Source organism: Heliangelus exortis, chromosome 29, assembly GCF_036169615.1.
Source record: "Heliangelus exortis chromosome 29, bHelExo1.hap1, whole genome shotgun sequence".
NCBI classification, from domain to species: domain Eukaryota; kingdom Metazoa; phylum Chordata; class Aves; order Apodiformes; family Trochilidae; genus Heliangelus; species Heliangelus exortis.
The window spans coordinates 2,959,287-2,982,756 of NC_092450.1; the positions used below are offsets into that span (position 1 = coordinate 2,959,287).

The 23,470-nt window shown below is 48.8% G+C and overlaps 1 protein-coding gene and 1 long non-coding RNA gene across 3 annotated transcripts in view; one reads left to right on the plus strand and one right to left on the minus strand.

The window, feature by feature from the left end:
* The window catches only part of MRC2 (mannose receptor C-type 2), a 32,270-nt gene extending 22,589 nt beyond the window's left edge, over positions 1-9,681 (plus strand). Inside the window, 13 exon segments of the mRNA XM_071728501.1 lie at positions 4-104; positions 224-366; positions 584-698; positions 1,527-1,690; positions 2,432-2,540; positions 2,956-2,997; positions 3,000-3,193; positions 3,764-3,932; positions 4,101-4,250; positions 4,480-4,599; positions 5,212-5,391; positions 5,632-5,658; positions 6,780-9,681. Of these exon segments, the coding sequence (XP_071584602.1) occupies positions 4-104; positions 224-366; positions 584-698; positions 1,527-1,690; positions 2,432-2,540; positions 2,956-2,997; positions 3,000-3,193; positions 3,764-3,932; positions 4,101-4,250; positions 4,480-4,599; positions 5,212-5,391; positions 5,632-5,658; positions 6,780-7,000 (1,735 nt within the window). The 3' untranslated portion in view covers positions 7,001-9,681.
* A 2,633-nt stretch (positions 9,682-12,314) lies between these two features.
* Positions 12,315-19,039, minus strand: LOC139788446 (uncharacterized). 2 transcript variants are annotated; one of them, XR_011722858.1, is made up of 3 exons: positions 18,868-19,020; positions 14,236-14,263; positions 12,315-12,439 (listed from the first exon to the last, which is right to left on the minus strand). It is a non-coding gene; the product is annotated as an uncharacterized lncRNA (long non-coding RNA). The 2 variants fall into 2 exon arrangements; XR_011722857.1 differs by having other exon boundaries at positions 12,315-14,263; positions 18,868-19,039.
* Between the last annotated feature and the right edge of the window lie 4,431 nt (positions 19,040-23,470).

Sequence of the window (23,470 nt, forward strand, 5' to 3'; positions counted from 1 at the left end):
TAGGTGGTCTGATGGATCCCTCCTCAACTTCATCTCCTGGGCACCGGGCAAGCCCAGGCCCATCAACAAGGACAAGAAGTGTGTGTACATGACAGCCAGCAGAGGTGAACACCCCCCCAGTTATTTTGGGGCTCTGGGGGGGTCACATCCCTGCCCCAGTGCAGCAGGGTGGAGGGTGAAGGGTTGGGGGGGGGCGTGATGTCCGACTTGTCCCTCCCCACAGAGGACTGGGGGGACCAGAAGTGCCTGACAGCCCTGCCATACATCTGCAAGAGGAGCAATGGGACCACCCCAAAGCCTTCCCCACCACCACTGCCCCCCCCAGCAAGTGGGGGCTGTCCCCAGGGCTGGGTCCCCTTCCTACTAGTAAGGTAGGGAGGGGACAGAGAGGGGACAGAGAGGGGACAGCCACCCCCATGAAGAAATGGGGCAGGGGGGCTGAGGAATGGTTGAGGGGGGAGTATGGATGGGGGATTTTTGGGGGTGCAGGAGGGGGTGGATGCTGAGAAAGGTGCAGAATGGGGCTGGGGAGGGTGTGGGGGGACAGCTGCAGCCATGGAGCACCCTGTCCCCTGCTGGGCAGTGTTTCAGCTTCAATGGCCACGACAAAGCTGAGATGGTGAAGTGGCCCGAGGCACAACAGGCGTGTGAGAGCCAGGGAGCTGTCCTGGCCACCATCACCAGCCCCCTGGAGCAGGGTAGGTGACACCTTCCTCTTCTTCCCCTTTCCCCCCTTTCCCCCCTTTCCCCCTTTTCCCCCCTTTTCCCCTTTTCCCCCTTTTCTGCTTTTTCTCTTCCCCCTTTCCCCTTTCCCTTTCCCCTTTCCCTTTCCCCTTTCCCTTTCCCCTTTCCCTTTCCCTTTCCCTTTCCCTTTCCCTTTCCCTTTCCCTATCCCTTTCCTTTCCCTTTCCCTTTCCTTTCCCTTTCCCTTTCCCCTTTCCCCTTTCCCCTTTCCCCTTTCCCCTTTCCCCTTTCCCCTTTCCCTTTCCCTTTCCCTTTCCCTTTCCCTTTCCCTTTCCCCTTCCCTTTCCCCTTCCCTTTCCCCTTCCCTTTCCCCTTCCCCTTCCCTTTCCCTTTCCCTTTCCCTTTCCCTTTCCCTTTCCCTTTCCCCTTCCCCTTCCCCTTCCCCTTCCCCTTCCCCTTCCCCTTCCCCTTCCCCTTCCCCTTCCCCTTCCCCCTTCCCCCTTCCCCCTTCCCCCTTCCCCCTTCCCCCTTCCCCCTTCCCCCTTCCCCTTCCCCCTTCCCCCTTCCCCTTCCCCCTTCCCCCTTCCCCCTTCCCCCTTCCCCCTTCCCCTTCCCCCTTCCCCCTTCCCCCTTCCCCCTTCCCCCTTCCCCCTTCCCCCTTCCTCTTTCTCTTCCTCCTCTTCCTCCCCTTCCTCCTCCTCCTCTTCCTCCTCTTCCTCCTCTTCCTCCTCTTCCTCCCCTTCCTCCTCCTCCTCCTCCTCCTCATCCACCCCCCTGTTCTCCAGGCACCTCCTGGGGGGGGATGGGTTGGTCCTTACCCCCTCTCCCCTCCTCTCTTGCAGCTTTCATCACCTCCATGCTTCCCAACATCTCCTTCGACCTCTGGATCGGGCTCCGCCAATCCCAGCGGGAATTCCGGTGGGTGTCGGGGGAGCCTCTGCAGCACCTGAGCTGGGCACCTGGGGAGCCCTCGGGAGGGGGCACCCCGGGACCCCCTGACAAGCTGGTGAGCCAGAAACACCCCCCCCCTCCCCAAAATCCACCCCCAGCCCTGGGGAAAGGCTCAGCCCCGTGTCCCACCGTGGGTCTGGAAGTTTTAGTGTGCTGGGAGGGAATTCCAAAGGCAGAGCAGGATCTGTCCCTGGGGTGGGGGTTCCTGGGGTGGGGGGTGTCACTTGGGATAGGGGGATCCTTAGGGATGAGGGTCCCTGGGGATGGGGGGATCCCTGGGAATGGGGGTTCCCTGGGGATGGGGGGGGGTTCCTGGGCTGAGGGGGGTTCCTGGGGATGAGGGGGGTCCTTGGGGATGGGGGGGGGGAGTTTGGGGGATGAAGGGGCTCCCTGGGGATGAGGTGCTCCCTGGGGATGGGGGGGGATTCCCTGGGGAAGAGAGGTCCCTGGGGATGGGGGTTCCCTGGGAGTGGGGGTCCCTGGGGATATGGGGGGGTTACAGGGGATAAGGAGGGTTCCTGGGATTGAGGGGGGTTCCTGGCTATGAGAGAGGTTACTGGGGATTGGGGGGGGGGTCCCTAGGGATAGGGGGGTCCCTGGGGGTGGGAGGAGTCCCTGGGAATGAAGGGCGTTACTGGGAAGGAGGGGGGGGGGCTCCCAGGAGATGGGGGATCCCTGGGGATTGGGGGAGATCCCTGGGGATGAGGGGTTCCTGGCGATGGGGGTGTCCCTGGGGATGGAAAGGGGGTGTCCCTGGGATGGGGGAAGGATGCAAAGGTGGCTTTTGGCTGTGCAGACCAACTGTGTGGTGGTGTGGCATGGCTCCCCCCCCCACTTCACGGGGCGCTGGGACGACCGGAGCTGCCTGGAGGAGAAGCACGGCTACATCTGCCAGCAGAGCATGGGTGAGGAGGGGACAGGGGGACAAAGTCCCAACCTCTGCATCCTGGGGACCTGCCACCAACCCCCCAGTGCCCCACGCTGGCTCATTTTTTTTTGGGGTGGGGAGCTCCGTGCTGGAGGAGCTCAGGGGGATGGGCTTGACTTGGCTGGATGGTCCCTCCCCCCCAGCCATTTGTGGGGTGACCCCCAAGCTTGGCATGGCCCTTAGGGACATGAATCCTGCTGGATGTCCCCAAGGTGAGGGTGTTGCTGCTTGGCACCCGTGGGGACGTGGCCTCTCTGCTGCCCCTGAGATGTCCCCAGTGCACGGATGGTACTAGCAGGGACACTCTGGCTTGTGAAGGGGAGGGATGGATGAAGGGGTGACAGCCCGGGGTGTCCTGTGTCCCCTCTGACCGTGTCTCTTTGCTTCCCCAGACCCATCCCTGAGCCCTGCACGGACCCTGTACCCCCCCTCTCCACTGGCACCCTCTTTTACCACAACAGCACCTACCGCATCCTGCAGAAGCCCCTCCGGTGGCACGAGGCACTCCTGCTCTGTGAGACCCTCAATGCCACCTTGGTCACCATCCTGGATCCCTACAGCCAGGCATTCCTCACCCAGGCCATCAGCAGCCTGAGGGCTCCACTCTGGATTGGGTTGGCCAACAACCAGGTGAGGGAAAGGGGCAGGAATCCAGGGGGAGGGGGGCTCCAGGTAGTTGGGGAAGCCCCCCCAGCATCTCCTCCCCTTGGTTCTCCAGGAGGGGAAAAAAAAAAAAAATCCAGCTTCTCCTCCCCTTGGTTGTTCAGAGGGTTATGGAAAAAAAAAAACAGCTTCTCCTCCCCTTGGTTGCCCAGGGGGTTGTGGAAAAAAAAACCAAACCAGCATCTCCTCCTCTTGGTTGCCCAGGGGGTTGTGGCAGAAAGCCCCTCAGCATCACTCCCTCTTGGTTCTTCAGGGGGTTATGGGAAAAAAAAACCTAGTTTCTCCTCCCCTTGATTGCCCAGGATGTTATAGAAAAAAAAACAAACCCTCAGCAACTCCTCCCCTTGGTTGCCCAGGGATTATGAAAAAAAAAACCATCTTTTCCCCTTGGTTGCCCAGGAGGTTGTGGCAGAAAGGCTCCCAGCATCTCCTCCCTTTGGTTCTTCAGGGGGTTAAGGAATAAAAACCCCATCTTCTTTTCCCCTTGGCTGCCCAGAGGGTTGTGTCAAGAAGCTTCTCCTCCCCTTGGTTCTCTAGGGAGGTCGGAGCTACTCGTGGCTGACAGAAGAGAACCTCCTGTACAGCAGCTGGCAGGATGGGGAGCCCCAGCAGGTCCCTGGCTGCTCCTACATGGATGTGGATGGGAGCTGGCGCACAGCCAGCTGTGACACCAAGCTGCAGGGGGGCATCTGCCAGCTCCGAGCAGGTACTGACCAGAGGGACACATGGAGAGGGGGGAAAAAATGGGTGGGAAGCAACCCAAGTTTGGGTGATGGCTCTCCCCTCCCCATCCCTTCTGGAGCTCATCCCTGCACAGGGCTGGGTGTCCCCAGGGGACTCTGAGCTTCTGTGTCCCCTCCCCAACTCTCCCCAGATGCCCCCCCCATGCACAAGTGGAGCTACAGTGGGAGCTGCCCCAAATCACTGGAAGACTCATCCTGGATCCCATTCCGGGATCACTGCTACACCTTCCACATGGAGGTCACCCTGGGGCAGAAGGATGCCATGAGGAGGTGCCAGAAAGGTATTTTGGGGTGGGGGGGATGACTGTGGTGTGGAGGGAGGTGAGAAAACCTTGGAAAAGGGGATGGAGTCCCCAGGATGCCCCTGGGTGTATGAATGGGACCCTTGTGCCCATCTCCTTGCTGAGGAGTTGGGGTTTGGGGGGGGTTCCTCAGCTTTGTCCTGTTGGGAACTGCTGCTCCCCAACCTTCTGAGATCTGGGCTCTTCCCTGACTCTCTCTCCACTGCAGTTGGTGGCTCAGTGCTGTCCATCCAGGATGAGATGGAGAATGTCTTTGTGTGGGAGCACCTCCAGGCATATGAGGGCACTTCCAAGGGGGCCTGGCTGGGCATGACCTTCAACCCCAAAGGTATGAAGGAAGAACTGGAGTTTTAGATATTCCCCCAAGGCACCACCATGAATTCCCATCAGGGCTGAGGGGAGCCAAGGAAGCCATGGGGTGACCAGGAGTGTGTCAGGACATGCTGTGTGTGTCCTCCTCTGCCTTCATGGGATGGAATGGTGACTTTGAAGCCTCCTGCAAGCAGCTGAAGCCTGAAAGTTCAGGAACGTGCCCTGCAACCTCTGGTCCTCCCTGTGTCCCCTCCCCATCTCCCCCTCCCTATTCCCCTTTCCCCACCTCCCCATTCCCCACCTCCCCTTTCCCCACCTCCCCCTTCCCCACCTCCCCCTTCCTCACCTCCCCCTTCCCCACCCCCCCTTTCCCCACCCCCCCTTTCCCCACCTCCCCTTTCCCCACCTCCCCATTCCCCACCTCCCCTTTCCCCACCTCCCCTTTCCCCATCCCCCTTTCCCCACCTCCCCTTTCCCCACCTCCCCTTTCCCCACCTCCCTTTCCCCACCTCCCCTTTCCCCGCCTCCCTTTCCCCATCACCCATTACACATCCTCGTGCTTTCTGAGCTGGCCCAAAGATGGGGTGTCCCCTTTGGCCTCCCCAGACCCAATTCTCCCATGTCCCAGGTGGCACCCTGGTTTGGCACGACCACACTGCTGTCAACTACTCCAACTGGGGCCAGCACGACACGGGGCCCAGCATGCTCAGCCAGAACAGCTGCTACTGGATCCAGAGCAGCAATGGCCTGTGGCACCTGGGTTCCTGCACCAATGTCACCATGGGGGTCATCTGCAAGATCCCCCGAGGTAGGGGACTGAGGAAACCTTGGCTGATGTGGGGTGAGCTGGGGGTCTGGGTAGGGCATTGCTTGGGGGCCAAATGGGGTGGGGGGTGATGGGGCAGGGTCAGAGGTCCCCAGAGCTGTGCATTGCCTGGCTGGGGGGGCCCTGGGAGTAGGGGGGGTTGTGGGGCTGGGGGTGCTGGTGCTGGGAGAGGGTTCTGTGGTCACACACACACTCACTCACCTGTCTGTGTTGCTGTTGCAGAGGAGCAGAGCAGCTTCTCCAGGGCAGGTGAGTGTCACCATCAGCACTGGGACCAGGAACTGGGGGCCAGGGGGGAGGCTGCTGCAGCTTGGCTTGTGTTAATAACCAGAGGGAGGGGGTTGGGGGGTGGGAGCCAGCCCTCCATGGAGGATCATGTCCATTTGGGCCTTTGCTGGGCTCTCCTGCCTTTGCCCACACTGCCTGGCCAGGCTGGGGGATCCCATCTGCTGGTGGAATCCCCAAGATCCAGTCCAGGGAACTGCCAGGTGTTGACCCAGAAAGGTCCAACCCAGGAGCTCTGCTTTGAGCAGGATGCCCCCAAAACCCCAAAGCAGACTCCAGTCCTGTCCCTGTGCCACCATCCCTCTGGAAACTCACCAGCCAGTGCCCCTCTTGTGGAATGAGGTGGTGGGAGATGGCAGGCTCCTGCTTCCCTTGAATCCTGGGGTCACCTTTGGGTCCCCAAGTACCAGAAGGACAGTGAGATGCTGGAGTGAGTCCTGTAAGTCCCTATAAGACTTATAGGGAGCTTGTGAGGGACATGGAGAGCCTGGAGGCTGAGGGGAGACCTTTTGGCTCTCTATAACTTCCTGAAAAGAGGTTGGAGCCAGGGGGGAGTTGGTCTCTTCTCCCAATAAGACAAGAGCCATGGGCTTAAGCTCTGCCAGGGGAGGTTTAGGTTGGATATTAGCAAGGAATCCTTTCCAGAGAAGGTGATCAGGCATTGGGATGGGCTCCCTGAAAGGAGGTTGGAGCCAGGGGAGGAGGTTGGTCTCTTCTCCCAGTAAGACAAGAGGCCATGGGCTTCAGCTTTGCCAGGGGAGGTTTAGGTTGGATATTAAGAAAAAACCCTTTCCAGAGAGGGTGCTCAGGCTTTGGGATGGGCTCCCCAGGGAGGAGGTGGATTCTCCATCCCTGGAGCTTTTAAAAACGATGGCACTTTTTAAAAAGGATGTGGCCATGGGCTGGGAGCCATGTGGCAGTGGATCAAGGGTTGGACTTGATGCTCAGAGATCCTTCCCAACCCAAATCGTTCTGTGAGCTGCAGTACCGGGCAGAGTCAGGTCACCGGTTGGACTCGGTGATCTTCAAGGTTTTTTTTTTTCCAACCAGCATGATCCTATGAACTTACCTCCCTCTCCCCACAGCCCTGCCAGAGAACACGACAGCCATCGCCGTGGTGGTGGTGTCCGCGCTGGCTCTGAGCGCTGTCCTGGGGGTCTCCGTCTGTCTCTACAAGCGGCGGCGGAACGCGGAGCGCGGAGCCTTCGAAAGCGCCCGCTACAGCCGCACCACTTCCAACCCCAGCGAATCCGCCGAGAAAAACATCCTGGTGTCCGACATGGAAATGAACGAGCAGCAAGACTAAGGGCAGGGGGGACGCTGGGGACGGGGACCTGGGGAGGGGGGAGGACGGAGAACATCACCCGCGCAATCCCCGCGGGGCAGGGGCGGCAGCGGGACCCTGGCAGAGGGGGCAGGGAGAGAGAGAGGGCCTTGGGTTTGGGCTTGGGGTCGGGGGGGGTCCCTCCTGCCCCGTCGGTCGCTGCTGCCACCTCCGGGTTTGTCCCCAAAGCTGCCGGGAGTTTTCCTGCAGCAGCCGTGGAGGCGGTTTCAGGGCTGAAGAGTTTTAGAGGAAAGTTGCCCCCCCCGGACACCCGCAAAGTTCGAGAGCTTTCTGGTGGTGTGAAGGGGCTCTGAGCCACCTGCCCCTTGGGAGAAGGGGAGAGCGGGTGTTTGGGGGCCCTGCGATGGGCACGTTTCCCCCAGGAACCGAGCTGGTGGCCCAGCAGATGTCCCCCGGGGCAAGAGGTCTCCAAAGCCGATCTACCTCCCCTCCCCGCACAGGACCCTGCCCACCCCCGGCCCCGCTCCTCTCCCCCTCCTCCACCTCGTCCCCCCCCTCGGGCAGAAAGCAGCGGAGCCACCGGCACAGCCAGCCCAGCCTGGACCCCTCCCCCCCAGCATCACCGATGGGACCCCCCCCCCCCTCTCCTCCCTGGCACATCCCGAGGGCTGCGGATGCTCCTCCCGGGCTGGGGGCAGCCAGACCCCTCAAATCCCTTCCCCCCCCCTCCTGCTTTCTGTTATTTTGGTGTGTGTGGCCTCCCCCTCCCCCTAAATAACCACCCGGGCTAGAACCGGAGCGGTACCGCTGGCCGGCCCGACCCCAGTGGGAGCACCCGGGGCACCGCGGGAGGAGCTGGGTGCTGCAGCACCGAGGGGTGACCCGGGGAGCCAGGGCCACCTTGGGTCCCATGGCAGGCAGGGACGGCTTGGGGCTGGGGTCCCTCCTTGGGGCTGGGGTCCCTCCTTGGGGCTGGGGTCCCTTGGGGCCAGAAGGACCCGAGCGTCAGAGCTGTCGGGTGGGGAGTGATTTGGAAGCTTTTGGTGGATATTTTGAAAGTTTGATGGTTGTTTGGGTTTGTTCGTTTTGTTGTTGTTTTTTCTTTTTTTTTTTCTTTTTTTTTTTTTTTTTTTTTGTCTGTTTGGTATTTTCTTTTTCTTTCTTTTTTTTTTTTTTTTTTTTTTTTTGTTCGTTTGTTGTTTCGTTTTTTGTTTGGTTTTTTTTTTTTTTAAGGGAACGACAGCTTTTTTTTGCTATGCTGTATTGAGTGCGTGCTGAATATACCCGTTCTTTCACACAGCTGGCTGGGGTGTTTGTGGTTGCCTGTTTTACGTGTAGGGAGGAGGAGGAGGAGGAAGGTGATGAGGGGCTCAGGGCTGACTTTGGAGCTGTGCTGGAAGGAGAGGGGATGCCCCAGGGCTGAGCCTTCCTCCCCCCCAGCAGCTTCCTCCCCAGGATTGGGACAGAAAATGCCTGGGGACAGTGGGAGATGTTTGGGCCCCAGGGGGGTTCCCAGCTGGGAATGGGACCCAAAGAGCCCTTTACACCTCTGGAGTGGAGTGGGGGGGGGGAGGAGATGTTCTGCTCAGCCCCTGCCTCCAAGGCTGAAGTTTCTTGTTGCTGTTGTGATGCCAACAGGAATTAGCTCTTTTTTTTGTTACTCCCCTTCTCGGTGTGGATTTTAAATCTGTTGATTTCACTTAAGCTGGACATTAAGTGTTTCTGAAACTGTTGGGGGGAGGGGGGGGAGGGAGAACAAGGGATCCACTGGGGTTTTGTTTACTTTTTTGGCAATGTCCAAAAGCTGCCAGGACAATTTCAGGGTGAGCAAGAATCTGGAGCACACGGAGCTGCCCCAGCTCCGTTTTTCTCTTGGCTTTCTCTGCATTTATTTCCTGAGATCCTTCCTGGTTTGGGGCTGCTGGTTTTGTCCACCTGCCCGTGGTTTTCCTCCTCCTCAGCTGCTGTTGGAGCACTCCTGGCATCCCTGCTTGGAGCAGGAGGAGGGATGCTGAGCTGGAAGCTGTCCTGGGGGTGGGCATGGAGGTCCTGGATTAACTCCTCCTGGGTGAAAAGATCTGTTAGGAAGTCAAAAAAAAAAAAAAAAAAAAAAAAAGGAAGTAAAAAATAAAAAGGTTGAGGTTAGGTTTGGTGGGCACAGAGTGGTGCTGAGGTCAAGGGGTGCAGGGTTGGGATTCATTTGGAGAAATTCCTGATGCAGGTTGGGATTCATTTGGATGAAAGGATGCAGGGAAGCAGGGGGTAGGGCTGGAAAACTGGTGGCATGGAAAGGTGTGGAAGGAGCTCCCATAGCTGGGCAGGAGGCATCAGGCATCACCCAGCCCTACCTGGGGACACTTTGTTCAAGAGATTTTCTTTCTTTTTTTTTTCTTCTCACTTTGGTTCATTTGGATCTCATTCCTTCTTCTTGCCTTTCAAGAAAAGAAATCTGTGCAGCCCAGGGGAGCTTCTGTACAAGAAGAGTTTTGTCAGCAGTGATCAGGATAATGGGAAAAACACATATATGGTTAAGTGATATCTCCTATCACCCTTAGAATAATGTGAAGAATTGCTTATGAGGACCCTGTCAATTATATATATATAATATATATATATATATATATAGTTTTGCATTTTTTTTACTCTCTGTGGTTTGTAAGATCCTTTTAGAAGCTTGGAAATAAAATTTCCTTCCCCACCTATTTTCTTCCTTTTTTTTTTTTTTTTTTTTTTTTTTTTTTTTTAGTTATTATTATTTTTATTTTATTTTATTTTGTTTCTTTCTTTCCCTTTTATTTGGGGAAAACAAAACCTGGCTCTGCCTGTGTCCCTGCCAAGCACCAAACATAAAGCTGACAAGACACCTGCCTGTGGCTAGTGGAGGAGGCTCAAAGGTTGCCCAGGTGAGGGGGATACTTGATACCAATTCCTGGCATTGCTCAGTTCTGTGTCCCAATGAGCTGGTGGAGAACAGGTCAGAGATTAGGAAAAAATCCTTTGGTGTGAGGCTGGTGAGCCCCTGGCCCAGGCTGCCCCATCCCTGGCACTGCTGAAGGTTTTGGATGGAGCTGGTGGGAAGTGGCCATGGGAGAGTTGGGACTGGATGAGCCTTAAGGTCCTTTCCAACCCAAACCATTCTGTGATCCTCTGGATATTACTTGTGGATGACTCCTGAGTTGAAGGAAGGTTCCAGGCTGTGCAGGCTCCTCAGGAAAACACTGGAATTCCTGGTTTTCCCCAAGAGTTGGGAGATGGGGCTGGAGCCCAGCTGAACCTGTTTTATCCTCTTGCTCCCACAGGAGGGATGAAAAGTGGCTGTGACCACCCTGGGACCCAGCACCCTGGCACCCAGCACCCTGGCACCCAACACCCTGGCACCCAGCACCCTGGGACCCAGCACCCTGGGGCCCAATACCCTGGCACCCAGCACCCTGGCACCCAGCACCCTGGGACCCAACACCCTGGCACCCAACACCCTGGGACCCAACACCCTGGCACCCAGCACCCTGGCACCCAGCACCCTGGCACCCAACACCCTGGCACCCAGCACCCTGGCACCCAGCACCCTGGGACCCAGCACCCTGGGACCCAGCACCCTGGCACCCAACACCCTGGCACCCAACACCCTGGCACCCAGCACCCTGGCACCCAGCACCCTGGGACCCAGCACCCTGGCACCCAACACCCTGGCACCCAGCACCCTGGGACCCAGCACCCTGGCACCCAACACCCTGGCACCCAGCACCCTGGGACCCAACACCCTGGCACCCAACACCCTGGCACCCAACACCCTGGCACCCAGCACCCTGGCACCCAGCACCCTGGGACCCAGCACCCTGGCACCCAACACCCTGGCACCCAGCACCCTGGGACCCAGCACCCTGGCACCCAACACCCTGGCACCCAGCACCCTGGCACCCAGCACCCTGGGACCCAACACCCTGGCACCCAGCACCCTGGCACCCAACACCCTGGCACCCAGCACCCTGGGACCCAACACCCTGGCACCCAGCACCCTGGACCCAACACCCTGGTACCCAGCACCCTGGTACCCAGCACCCTGGGACCCAACACCCTAGCACCCATCACCCTGGCACCCATCACCCTGGCACCCAACACCCTGGCACCCAGCACCCTGGCACCCAACACCCTGGTACCCAGCACCCTGGGACCCAACACCCTGGCCTGGCTGCAGGTGCTGAGGATGGAGGGGGGATCACACCTGATGTGAGGTGAGCAGAACCCTGCCCTAAGGATCTGATCCCCAGTTCCCTGGATTTTGCCCCCACTGATGGGTAAAAGCAGAGCCAAGCTGGTTAGGACTTGCTCATCATCTGCTTGGAATATTTTGATGCCTGCACTGAGGTGATCCCAGTATCCTGAGTGTTTGGGAAGAGCTCAGAGATGTCTTTGGGCTCTTCTGGGGCCGTGCCAGGTGTTTTGGGTTTGCTTTAGCCAGCAGGATGCAGAGATCCAAACCATTGGGATGGTTTGGATGCTCCAGCTGAGCTCCTCTGGACCACTCAGCTCCAACCCCACAGCATTTGCAAAGGTGAGAATTCAGTGTTAATTCCAGGAGAATTCCAGAATTCCCAGAAAAAGTGGCTGAAGGGCATCAAAGATCTGGAGCTGCAGATGTGTGGAGGACCAGGAGGGGTGGATGGTGCCTTCTGGAAGCAAACTGCACTTGGCAGCTGCTTTCATTTTCACCCCATGGTTAAAAACCACTGAAAAGAAACAGTTTGTGCAAAAAAAGAGAAACCACAAGACCTTTGTTTCCTCATTCCCAGAATCCAGGCAGTCAGTCTGACTCAGAAGTTACCAAGCTTGGCTGGATCCAGGAGGAATGCAAAGTTTTGTGAATAGTGTCTGCTTAGTAAGGAATTTTTTCCAGGGGTGATAAATATCCTAGGTCCTCCTGACTGGGGATGGTTATTGGTGATATTATGCCTAATTCATGTTTAATAATTACCTTGTAATTTATGCAGTGAGCAGGTGGCTTCTAAGGAAGATAATTTGGGGAGCAGTGAGCACAGCCACCTGTGTGGCTCAGGTTTTTGGTGACAGAGAGGAAAAAGCAGCACAAGGGGACATTAAGAGCCTTAAAACTTGCAGAATTATGCACCCTCATCACACACAGTATCATGAGCCACCATTTATTGAGTAATATATTTCAAATTAAACTGGAATGGAAACGTGTTATAACCAGACAACAATTCAAGAACAAATCTAAGAGTAGCTTAAAAGAATTTCTACATCAAACTTGTAACAAACAATCCAATTTTTTTGCTAAATACTAACATTTTTTTTGCTAACTACATCTAAATATTCCAGATTTTTGCTGTCTGGTCTTCTATCTTCTAAAACAACAACTAAATTTTCTATTTCTTAGCACGAAGTCAACTCGGTGGCTTTGTAGGTCAAGATCCAAGTGGTTTTCTTCTGCTTTCATTCTCCCATCTGAAACAAAGGAAAAACCCTTTTGGTTCAGGCCTTGTTAGAGAAAGAAAACCTGAAATACACCAAGTTTAGGGGCTGGGTTGCTGTCACATGCATTCAATCAGAAAATAAGAGGGTGCTTTGGCTGCAAGCTGGGGACAGCATCACCTCACTTTTTAAGCTGAAGCTCTAATCAGAAGCAACCTCAGAAGCCAAGAATGTCAGCAAAGAATGGAGAGGAACCACAGGCATCTCCAGAGTTTGTGATTTGAAAGGTTAAAGGAGGTCAGGTAGGACTCCAACTCACCAGCCAACTGTTTCCAATTAGGGGAGGCACTTTTAGGGCATAATCAATAGAAATGCCATGTTGACTTGACTACTACTTCCCTTGACCTTAAGTCTTCTAAAGTAATTAGCAGTCAGTTCTTTTTGGGGCTTTTAAAGGAGTGCAGAGAGGTCTGTGTGACCTAAACACACTTGTTTGGGCTTTAATGAAAGGAGGAGAAAAATAGAGGTAGAAAAACCAGTGGAAAGGGTCCTCGATATTAAGGCTTCCTGGTGGAATTAAGGGTTTGATCTGGTTTTCTCAGAGCTGTGAATTAAGAAAGATGGGATGTTCTTCATCAGCAGGAAAATAGAGAACAAGATGAAATGTCATTGCTTGCTCTTGAGCTTGGCAGAAGAGAAGCAGCACTGAATAATTCTTTTGATTGCCAATTACCTGCACTACTTGCTCTGCTCTCAGAGCCATCTCTGCAGTCCCCTCTGAGCTCCATTTTCCTGCCCATCTGAGACTCCAGCAGCTTCCCCAGCATTCAAAAGATATTTATGGACTGCCACAGCCTTACACAGTCTGAATTATTGGGGTCTGGATTATTTGGGGAAAGCACAGTAAGGCAGAAACTCTGCTCTGACCTCCTTGCACATCAGCATCCTCTGAACACTGTGGAAATCACAGTGCCCCAGCATCTTTTTTTTCCTGAAATGGGAATTTTGCAATTCTTCCCACACTGCTGCTAAGTTTTAACACGTGGAAAAGGTTTCCAAGTCATGGGTTTTAACAGCAACTCCTATCTTAGATACCTGGGTAACTTACTGGTACCTCACTTATTGGAAGTACAGCTGAGGATGGAGTTTCCTCTTCTGCTGGCCTGGTGAAAACTTCAATATTTGCATTGTTATTTAACTTTTAAATATGACAGGAGCAGTAAAAGCTGGGCTGGGCACTAGGATAACAAGCAGATGTGTTTTGGCTGGGCACAGCAGCCATCTGGGCCTGGGTGGGAAATGCAGAAAGGTCTCTCCAGAAGAGAGAGAGTTTCAGTAATTAATTAAAGTTCTTTTCCAAGCCAAGGAGTGTGTCAGCACAAAGCAGGGAATTGCTGGATCTCAGCTCTCAGCTCTGGCTCCCCAGGCAGGAGATGTGCCAGGAATCCACAAAGGCAAATCCTGCTGAGGATGAGGAATTCCTCACTGCTGGAGCTGCCAGGGAGAAAACCTGGGAAAGCCTGGGCTGTAATTAGCTGAGGAGTTCCTAGGTGTCAGTGTAACCCCAGCTGAGAGAGCTGGAAGAGCTTTTCTTTGGCAAAACCCCATGGAAAGGGAACCCAGCCCAACAAAAACTCCTTCCAGCTGAAAAAGAAACCTGGGAAAATACTGGGAAAATCCTGCCTGAGCTGAGCTCTTCCTTCCCAATGAAATAAATCATTTAGCTTTGTGCCCAGGCATTACAAGTCCTTGAATCCTGGATATGGAGTTTTTTTTTCCTGGAAGTGGAATGATGGGATTCAGAGCAGCACAAAGGAAAGGTTCCATACCTCCTCCTCAGCTCCTGGGCAAACGGATCTGCAAGAGAAAAAGTTCCTGTCATTGACTGCTGAAAAGTCCCTTTAAATCCCAAATAATCCCAAATAATAAACTCTAAGAGGAACTGGAAGGTGAAGGAAGAGTGGCTTGGGCCCAGGTGGCAACTCACATCCCTGGAGAAGATTCATGTGCTAAGGTTAATCCCTAATTTACCAGGGAAAGTTTCCTTGCTATTTTATTTTATTTTATTTTATTTTATTTTATTTTATTTTATTTCTTTGAGAGGAAATACAAATCCTTCCCACTGGCTGAGTATTTCCATCAGAAATGGGGAATTAATCTTTTCTTAGCCAATAATCATTGTCCACACAACTCCTCCAAATATGAAATTTCCTTGGTTTCAATCTCCATTACAAAACCAAAGTTGAGACAAAGAAAAATATCCATATACTGGAAAATTGATAAAATCTCTCTGCTGAATTAACTTTGAGGGCAAGGTTGAGACTTTGGAGGCAGTTTTACAATTCCAAGGCAAAGAATAAATGTAAACTGAGTTCCTCTCAGCTCTGGGAATAGAATGATCCCTAATTTAGCAGGCAATAGCAAATAAATATAAATAAGTTCAAAATACATGTCTTAACCATATTTTTCAATTGTTCTTTTAATCCCATTCATTCGTTTAAAACCCTGAGGGTTCACAGAAGAGAGCCCAGGGATGTTGCCATAAATTTAGGAGCACTGGAGGACTGAAGAAGAATTAATTTATGATGACTGATGGACACATTCAGGAAAAAAAACTGCAAAGCCACAGAGAGTTTGAAAGGGTGGGAGAAGGGGGCACAGCCTGAAAGATTTTGTTGAAGAACAAAGACTGTTTCAGACTGCTGAAGACATCTTTTTTTAATCATCAGTCCTAGCACCTCTTTAAAATTCCTGCCAGAATGTTTCACTAAGGTAAGAAAAAGGAAAATTGGGGATTTTTTTTTTTTTTTTTAAAAAATAGCTGTTTAGTAGGAGCCCCAACTTGCCTCTCTGATCCTTCTGAGCTCAGCAGGGGTGACCACCTAAAATCCAGTTTTTAATAGTGTTCTTAATAGGATTCTTGATAGGGTTCTTAATAGTATTCTCTAGGAATTCTTTTTTCAGTGGGTGAGGCTTGGTTTGCTGTTTGCTCAGGACTGAACCTCATGTGGAAAGAGCTTTGGGCTCCTCAAGATTTGATGTAGATTTGCTCTTTGACACCCTGGGGACTTGCTTGGTTCTTTTGGGGGTTTAGTTGTTTTTTTTCAGCTCATTTTTAATGATCTTAGCCCTAGGGAAGCCAGAAATACCCACTAACTGGGTATGTCATAACAGTAAAAGAAAAAAAAATAAGTTCTTTTTATCACTCTGTGAGTATTCTTTTAGATTGGACGTTTCAAAATGGCAAGACTAGAAAGGAATCACAAGAATCCTGGATTCTAATTAAAATCCTTCCCAACCTCCAGACAGGCAGGACTGAAAAAAAAAAAAAAAAAAAATCACTATTCCAGCAGTTTCAAGATGAGTGATGAAAAACTTCAGACAAACCAGGAGCAGCTGCTGGATCAGCTGATGGGACCTTTTTTTAAGATAAGGCTCCAGAGAAAAAATATTCTAGGGCTTTAAAACCACCAAAAATGTCATTCCAGAGAGCCTGGCAAGCTACAGGATACAATCCCAGTTTCATGCAGACTTTTTCCTGACAATTAACTGGGAAGTTGCATCTGAGCTTTGCAGTTCAGGCCAAAACAAGGGAAAAATGGTTTTATTTTGCCATGGCCAAAGTGCTGCCCCTCTGCCTTGGCACAAATGACAGCACCTGAAATGTGTCCTCATTCTGCCCACCTGAAAGGAGTGGGAATAATGAAGGATCCTCCAGAAGATGGAAATTTCCCTCCAGCCAGAAAACCATTCCCAAGGCTTGAGATGCTCCCCACGAGGAGGGCTGCTGGCAAAAAGGCCTCATTTTCAGCCTTGGTTTAATGAAGATTCCCTAATGAGCCCTGCCAAAACTATGGAAAACTGGTGACCAGGAACCAGAGAAGCAGCAATATTCCTGCACTCATTAAATTGTGTCAAAAAAAGCCACGAGGGTTCTCATTCCTCAATAATCCCAGGTGCATTTTCCAGGCATAAAATCCTACCCAGTCCCCCAAATCACTGGGGATCTCTTCTAAAATTTTTTAATTTTTTTTTTTTTTAATGCTGTGAGTGGTGAGCAGGGTGAGCACAGGTGATTTTTTTTTTTAAGCTGAAAGTCATGGAAATGATTGGAGAAATGAGGGATATTAGGAGGTGAGGAAGGGGATAAGGGTCAGGTGTGGTTCCTAAACCAGGGAGGAGGCTGCAGAGCAAACTCTTACTGGCTGGCTTTTGAAAGGAAAATCTTGGAAAAGAAGGTTCTAGATGGATTGAGGAGCTTGACAACAAAAGGGGAGTGGAAAACTTCTGCAGCTCTCTGAAGAAAGGAGGGAGGATGAGGCATAGCTCCAAGGTAATTAAAACGGAATTAATTTTTTTTAAACTTTTTTTTCAGTTATATTTATATATTTCCTATTTTACCAGGATGCTGTTCAGTCCTGCAAATATCAATTTGTAAAGATGAAGCTGTTGGTTCATGCTGTGTCTGGATGTTAAAAGAAACAGCTCTGCCTTTTCCCTCTTGGTGAGCACCCAAAAAACCAACCAGAAAAACTTCCTTCAAACCTTGTTGTTCCTCTCTGCATCTGAGAGGCCTTCAGAAAGAGGGATGTGTTTGTGCAGGGGGGAGAAGGAGAGGAGGAGTTTTTTGTCCTTGCAGAATGAGGATGCTGGAGGTAGAGCTGAGCCTGAGAAAAGCTCCCTCTGTTCCTGAGAAGTCCTGGTATTAATTATTTTTTAGATGATAAGGAGGGAAAGGAAGGACCAGTCAGGCTGGGGATAGAAGCAGCATCACCCTTAACCTTGAATTCATCCTGCTCCACCTGTTTTGGGTTGGTTTGGGGGTTTTTTTTGTTTGTTTGGTTTTTTTTTAGGTGGTTTGGGCTGGTGGTGTGTGCCTCTCATGGTTTAGGCATTCTGGTACCCCTGGGTTGGTCAATTTTTTGTGCTCTAGGATGCTAATAAATCCTCCTCAAATTGTCCTTTTAATTGTGCCATCTTCCTCCACCCTTTCCCCCTGAAATTTCTGTATTTCTTTGGGCCATCTCAAGCCAGGAGGATGATTTCCTTTAGGTTTTCAGTGACTCAAGTGAAGTCAAAACTTTCTGTTCCTTGGTATTTTGCAGTCTCATGGCAGATCAATCACCCAGAAAATAGTTTGCTGGGGAAAGCTTCCATCAAAGCATTCAGTCCTGAGAGATAATTAATTTTCAGTCCTGAGAGATAATTTTCAGTCCTGGGAAATAATTTTCAGTCCTGGGAAATAATTCACCTTGTTTTATGAGTAAGGCCTGGAGGGATGCAGATGGGGAAACAGATCCTGTGTGCTGCAAATAATTTGGGAAAGACACTTCCACCAGACTCTGCAGCTTCTCCTACTTGATAGGAAAGACCCTGGCACTTGGAATTATTTATTTAAGTGAGGAGAAATGCTGGAAAAGGCACCTAACCAGAGGTTTCAGGAACTTCTGGCATCCCTAGGAATGCATCACAAATAAAACCCTAAAAGTGCAGCAGTGTCATAGGATCTAAACCACCCCAAGGAAAGTCCACAACCTATAATCTTAATTACTCTCAATATTCTAGCAATTACTCACTCTAGCAATTTTAAATTTTTTTTTTTTTTTTTTTGAGGGGGGGGGAAATGAGCCTTGAAGTTTTTCCCTGTGTGGAAGGTGTGAGTGGGATGCAGTGATTTATCCAGCTCCACTCTGACCCAGGCAGCAATTCCAGTTCTGTGAATGGCTCCAAAACCCCAAAACCCAAACTGTGTGCACGTGGTTCACATCCAAACCTTGTTGTTTCACTGCCAGTGCTTTGTAGGAATGGGAATTCAACCCCCTACCAGGCAACCTGAGGAATTCCAGGGCTTCTGGGGAAGGCAACTTCTGTTGCAGTTTGTTAAAAGGTGTTCTTGTAATATTTTATTTACTTAATTTTGCATAGTGGGGTCCTGTCCATGGCTCGGACCCCTTAGAGTCATGGAATGTTGGCAGTGACAATAAAACCAATAGAATTTGCACAATAAAATTCAAGAGTAGTGTTTTGAAATCTTACCAAGTTTTTCTTTGGGTTGCAGAGTGTGTTGATCTCTTATCAGTTCCAGCATCACCTTATAATTAAATCACCTGGCTTTGATAAGACTGATTTCTCAGAAACCAAGGTATTCTTGGCTATCATTTAGAGGCTTTCAGTATTCCTGTCCCTCATTCCTCTATCCCTTCCTTTAAAATTCCATTTCCATTTAGAAAAACGAAAGAAAAGGGAAGATTTTTGATCCTTCTCTTGCTTTAGTTTGCTAAATTCCCCAATTTATAGGATAATTTGAGAGACAAACAGGGAAGTCCTTGCCTGCTCTCCTGCTGTGCTGTATCTACATAATAAGAATGATTTTATTTTTTTTTTTTTTCATCACAATACTGCAAGGCAGCAATATCAAAACAGGATTATGGACTTTTATCTGAAAAGAGGCAGTTTCTTACCCACACTGGCTGCTGAAGTCTGTAATGTGCACCCAGGATGTAATTGGCCACCTCAGGTGTCAGCTGCTGCTTGCAAAGCTCACAGCTCATCACATCCTGCATATCAGCCCCTGAAATCAGGCCAAAAATTAAGTTTTGAAGCTGAAACTCCAAAGGATTTCTTTATTTTTATTATTTTCTTTGAAAGCCATCCTCTCCAGATTGCTGTTTTCTTGTTGGAGTTCTCCTGAATCACTTGAAACCCTGGTATTTAATTTTTTTTTTTTATATAAAACTCATGTAGGGGTAATTGGAATAGGCTCCTGTTGAATTCTGTGGGGTATCTGAGGGTGCTGGATTTTTTTGTTTGCTTTTCAATGCCCAAATCAAAGCTTTTATGGAATAAAACTGCAGGGATCATGAACCACACTGCTGTAAAATGCTCCTTCCATAAACCTCTGGTCAGTCCCCAGAAAGGCAAAGAATTGCCTGGATTTCTTGTGTCTTCCCCTCATTATTTTGAAGACAACAACGAATTTCATCTGAGGGCCACAAATCAGAGAGGAGCACCCACACCCTATAAACTGATCTTTTTTTTTCTAAGGGAAGATGTGGAACAAAAAAAGAGGGAAAAGAAGCCCTGATTTCCACATGTGCAGATGGCCTGCCTCAAAAAAAAAAAAAAAAAAAAAAGAAAAAATAAAATACAAAGAAACTTTCTACTTCATTAACCAGAAGAAAAAGCTCTGCTTGTTAAGATTGGGATTTTTTTTTAAGGTGTTTCTTGTAACAAGGTTCCTTGCTTCCCATCCCATCCCATCCCATCTCCTCTTCTTCTACCCTAAAGAAAAAACTCTGAGCAGGATCCTGCCCCTCTGCCACCAACCAGCACGAGGGGAAACTTCAATTATTCTGTGAGGACAGGATTTGGGGAAGGTTTGGGAAATGTGAGTCACTTCCCTAAGCTGGGGACAAGCCAGGAATTTAAATGAACAAGGCCTGGCAAGGAAGCAAGGGCAGAGGATTTCACTGATCTATCAGCTGCCTCTGAAAAAAAAGCTATTACCTTGCTGTGAACAGAAATGGCATTTTACACTTTTTTTTTTTTTTTTTTTTTTTGGTGTATTTGGTGTTTTTTTAGGTATATATCCTATATCTATCTACATCCTTGCTGGATGTTAATTTTCTGGTTATTACGTGGCAGTGTGGTGGTTCATTTTTTCATTAATATTTTTATAAATATATTTTTAAATTAATATATATTTTTAATAGTATTTTAAACAATATTTTTTATAATTAATATATCCTTACAAGCTGCAAATGATACAGCTCACTCACACCTAAGTTCTTAACCAACACATCTTTAAAACAAGAAAACCCAACAGACCAACTTTATTATGATTACCTTCAATTTCTTGATGGAGAGATTGCCCCTACTCTGAAAATACCCTTTTAATCTAAACTGAGACGTGTAACATCACAGATAATCTTAATTCAGAGTGGAACTGGAGATGGCACAGCAATAATAGTGCTTAGAGGGGAAAAAAAAAAAAGAAGAAAAAAAAAGCATGTGGAAAAAAAAAAAAAGCATGTGGGAAAAAAAAAGCAGGAAAAAAAAAGCATGTGGAAAAAAAAAAGAAGGAAAAAAAAGCATGTGGGAAAAAAAGAAGGAAGAGAAAAAAAAGCACGTGGAAAAAAAAAAAAGAAAAAAAAAAGCATGTGGAAAAAAAAAAAAAGAAAAAAAAAAGCATGTGGAAAAAAAAAAAAAAGAAAAAAAAAAGCATGCTGACAGCAGAGAGGGTGACATCAAATAATCCACAGGACAATTCTCTGGCTGGGAGTGACCTTCCTGAGTGCTAAAATTTCTTCCAACTTCATCTCATTTTATGTTTTTTGCCATTCAACCATTTCTCTTGCCTGGGAGCCCCAGGGCTGCTGTTCCTGGTCCCTGCAAAATGTGATGTTTGCCCGGGCTCTGGGTTGCTGGAGTTTGGCTCCTGAAAGCTCTAAGCATTAATATCCAAGAAATTAATTTGGATTTTATTAATCGGGTTGGTTCTAAACCAAACTCCAGCAAATTACGGGGTTGGGGATCATCCGAAGCCTCAACATCAGCTGTTCCAGCACTGAGGCTGCATCAGCCACAGAAAAATAACTTTACGGTCACCAAGTTAGGAGGGAAATGTGGAGCCAGCGGCTCCCTCGGGATCAGCTCCATCACTCCAGGGTTGGGAGGGAAAGCTGGCAGGAGCCTCCCGAGGGTCTGAAATCCCCGGGGTGTCTCTCACCTGATTTGATTTTGGCCTGGATCCACTTCTTGAGGCACTGCTGGCAGATGAACTGCAGGCTGCCCATGCAGCCGCACGGCTCCAGCAGGGGGTTGGTGGGGGAGCTCCCGGCGAGCTGGCAGATCCGGCACTGATCGCCTTCCTCCTCTGAGCATCCGGCCTGGGGGCTGCTGGAGGCACAAGAGGAGAAGTCAGATTCTGCCCTTGGTAAAGAGTATTAATAATTTAAATAGAAATAGAATTTAAATAGAAATATAATTTAAATATAAATATAATTTAAATATAAATATAATTAAAATAGAAATATGAAATAGAAATATGAAATAGAAATATGAAATAGAAATATGAAATAGAAATATGAAATAGAAATATGAAATAGAAATATGAAATAGAAATATGAAATAGAAATATAAAATGATATAAAATGATATAAATATGATATAAATATGATATAAATATGATATAAATATGATATAAATATGATATAAATGATATAAATATGATATAAATATGATATAAATATGAAATAAATATAAATATAAATATAAAATAAATATAAATATAAAATAAATATAATATGACTATAATAGAAATATAAAATATAAAATAAATATAGATATAAGATAAATATAAGATAGATATAAAATAGATATAAAATAGATATAAAATAGATATAAGATAGATATAAGATAGATATAAAATAGATATAAAATAGATATAAATAGATATAAATAGATATAAGATAGATATAAGATAGATATAAGATAGATATAAGATAGATATAAGATAGATATAAGATAGATATAAGATAGATATAAAATAAATATAATAGAGATATAATAGAAATATAATTATAATATGAATATGAATATGAATATAAATATAAATATAGATATAAATGTAAATAAATATAAATATAAATATAAATATAAATATAAATATAAATATAAATATAAATATAAATATAAATATAAAATGAATATAAATATAAATATAAATAATATAATATAAATATAATAAATATAAATTTATCATAAATATAAATAATATTCTGCTCTTGAAATAACGAGCAGAATCTTTGCATGAATGTTCTGGGATTTGGAGAGATTTGCTTCAGGACCTTTATCCCATGCTGTTGACCTGCAAGTATCCAACTATTTAGGGTGAATCTACACCCTAAAGCTGATAAATGTTCCAAGCAAACCCTTCCAGTCTCTAAATCCCCTTTATGCTTTTGTGTAACCCAGCTCTGGGTGGCTGCTGGTTAAATCCCAGAGAGAAGAATTCTAAAGGAATGAGAGGGCAAGTTCCCTGACTCTGCAACTAGCCACGGGACCAGTGCCCAAAGGGCACACATGTGGCTTGGGGTGGCCTCTGTCACACTGAAAAATCTTTTTTTTTTTTGCCTCCAACTCAACAAATCTCCCACAGCTCTACCCAAAAAAAGCTTCTGTGGGGTTTATTAATGGCCAGGACTAAAGCAAGGGAGTGTGGGCCTTTTAAAAGCATCCTGATGCTTTAAAAAAAAAAACATTTAAAAGCTTTTAAAAAAAGCATTTAAAAAAAAAGCATCATGATGCAAACCCCATCTCCTTTTGGTGTGGTTTGTAGTGCCTCGAGTAGGCCCAATAATTCATTTTTTTGGTGTCTTTCTAACTGCATGGAAACCTTGCAAGGGGAAAAACCCTTTTCCACATCCCAAGCCAACCTGAAAACCAGAAATCCTTGAAATCTGCAGTTTGTCACCCAGCTATAGCAGAGTTTCTTGCAGTTCCTGGGGGAGTTATGGTGAGTTTATGTACAATTCTGGGCTGAACACAGCTCCTCACCTTGTCTGTCGTTTGGATTTCTTTTGTGATCTCTTCCCTTTCTCTCTGCTTCCTGCAGGGGAGGGCGTTGGGTTTCCTGCTGAATTATTGAACTGTTCAGTTCTTTGGGTTGGGAAATGAGGGAAAACCAGAGAAGCCAGTGGCAGGGGGTCGTGCAAAACACAAGAAACGTGAAGATCTGTCTCAGTGAATTCTGTCTCGGATGAAGAAGAATCCAGAGATGAACAAGTCTCAGCTGGGCCCCATAAATTCTCCACGATGTAAAAGGCACCACTGGCAGATGAAGTGGCACTGGTGCTGCCCTCCTCTGAGCTGCTCTCCTCAGAGCCTGAAGAAGCAGAACTTTCTGAACCAGCAGAGCCCATAAAGCTTCGGAAGGATGAGGTTGTCCTCATAGTGGGGGCTGGGCTGGGGCAAAAATCCAGATTTTCTGGGGTATTTGGTGGTGAGCTCCAGTTTACTGGGGTATTGGGTCTCTGAGTTGAGGCTACTGAGCTGGGAGGTGCA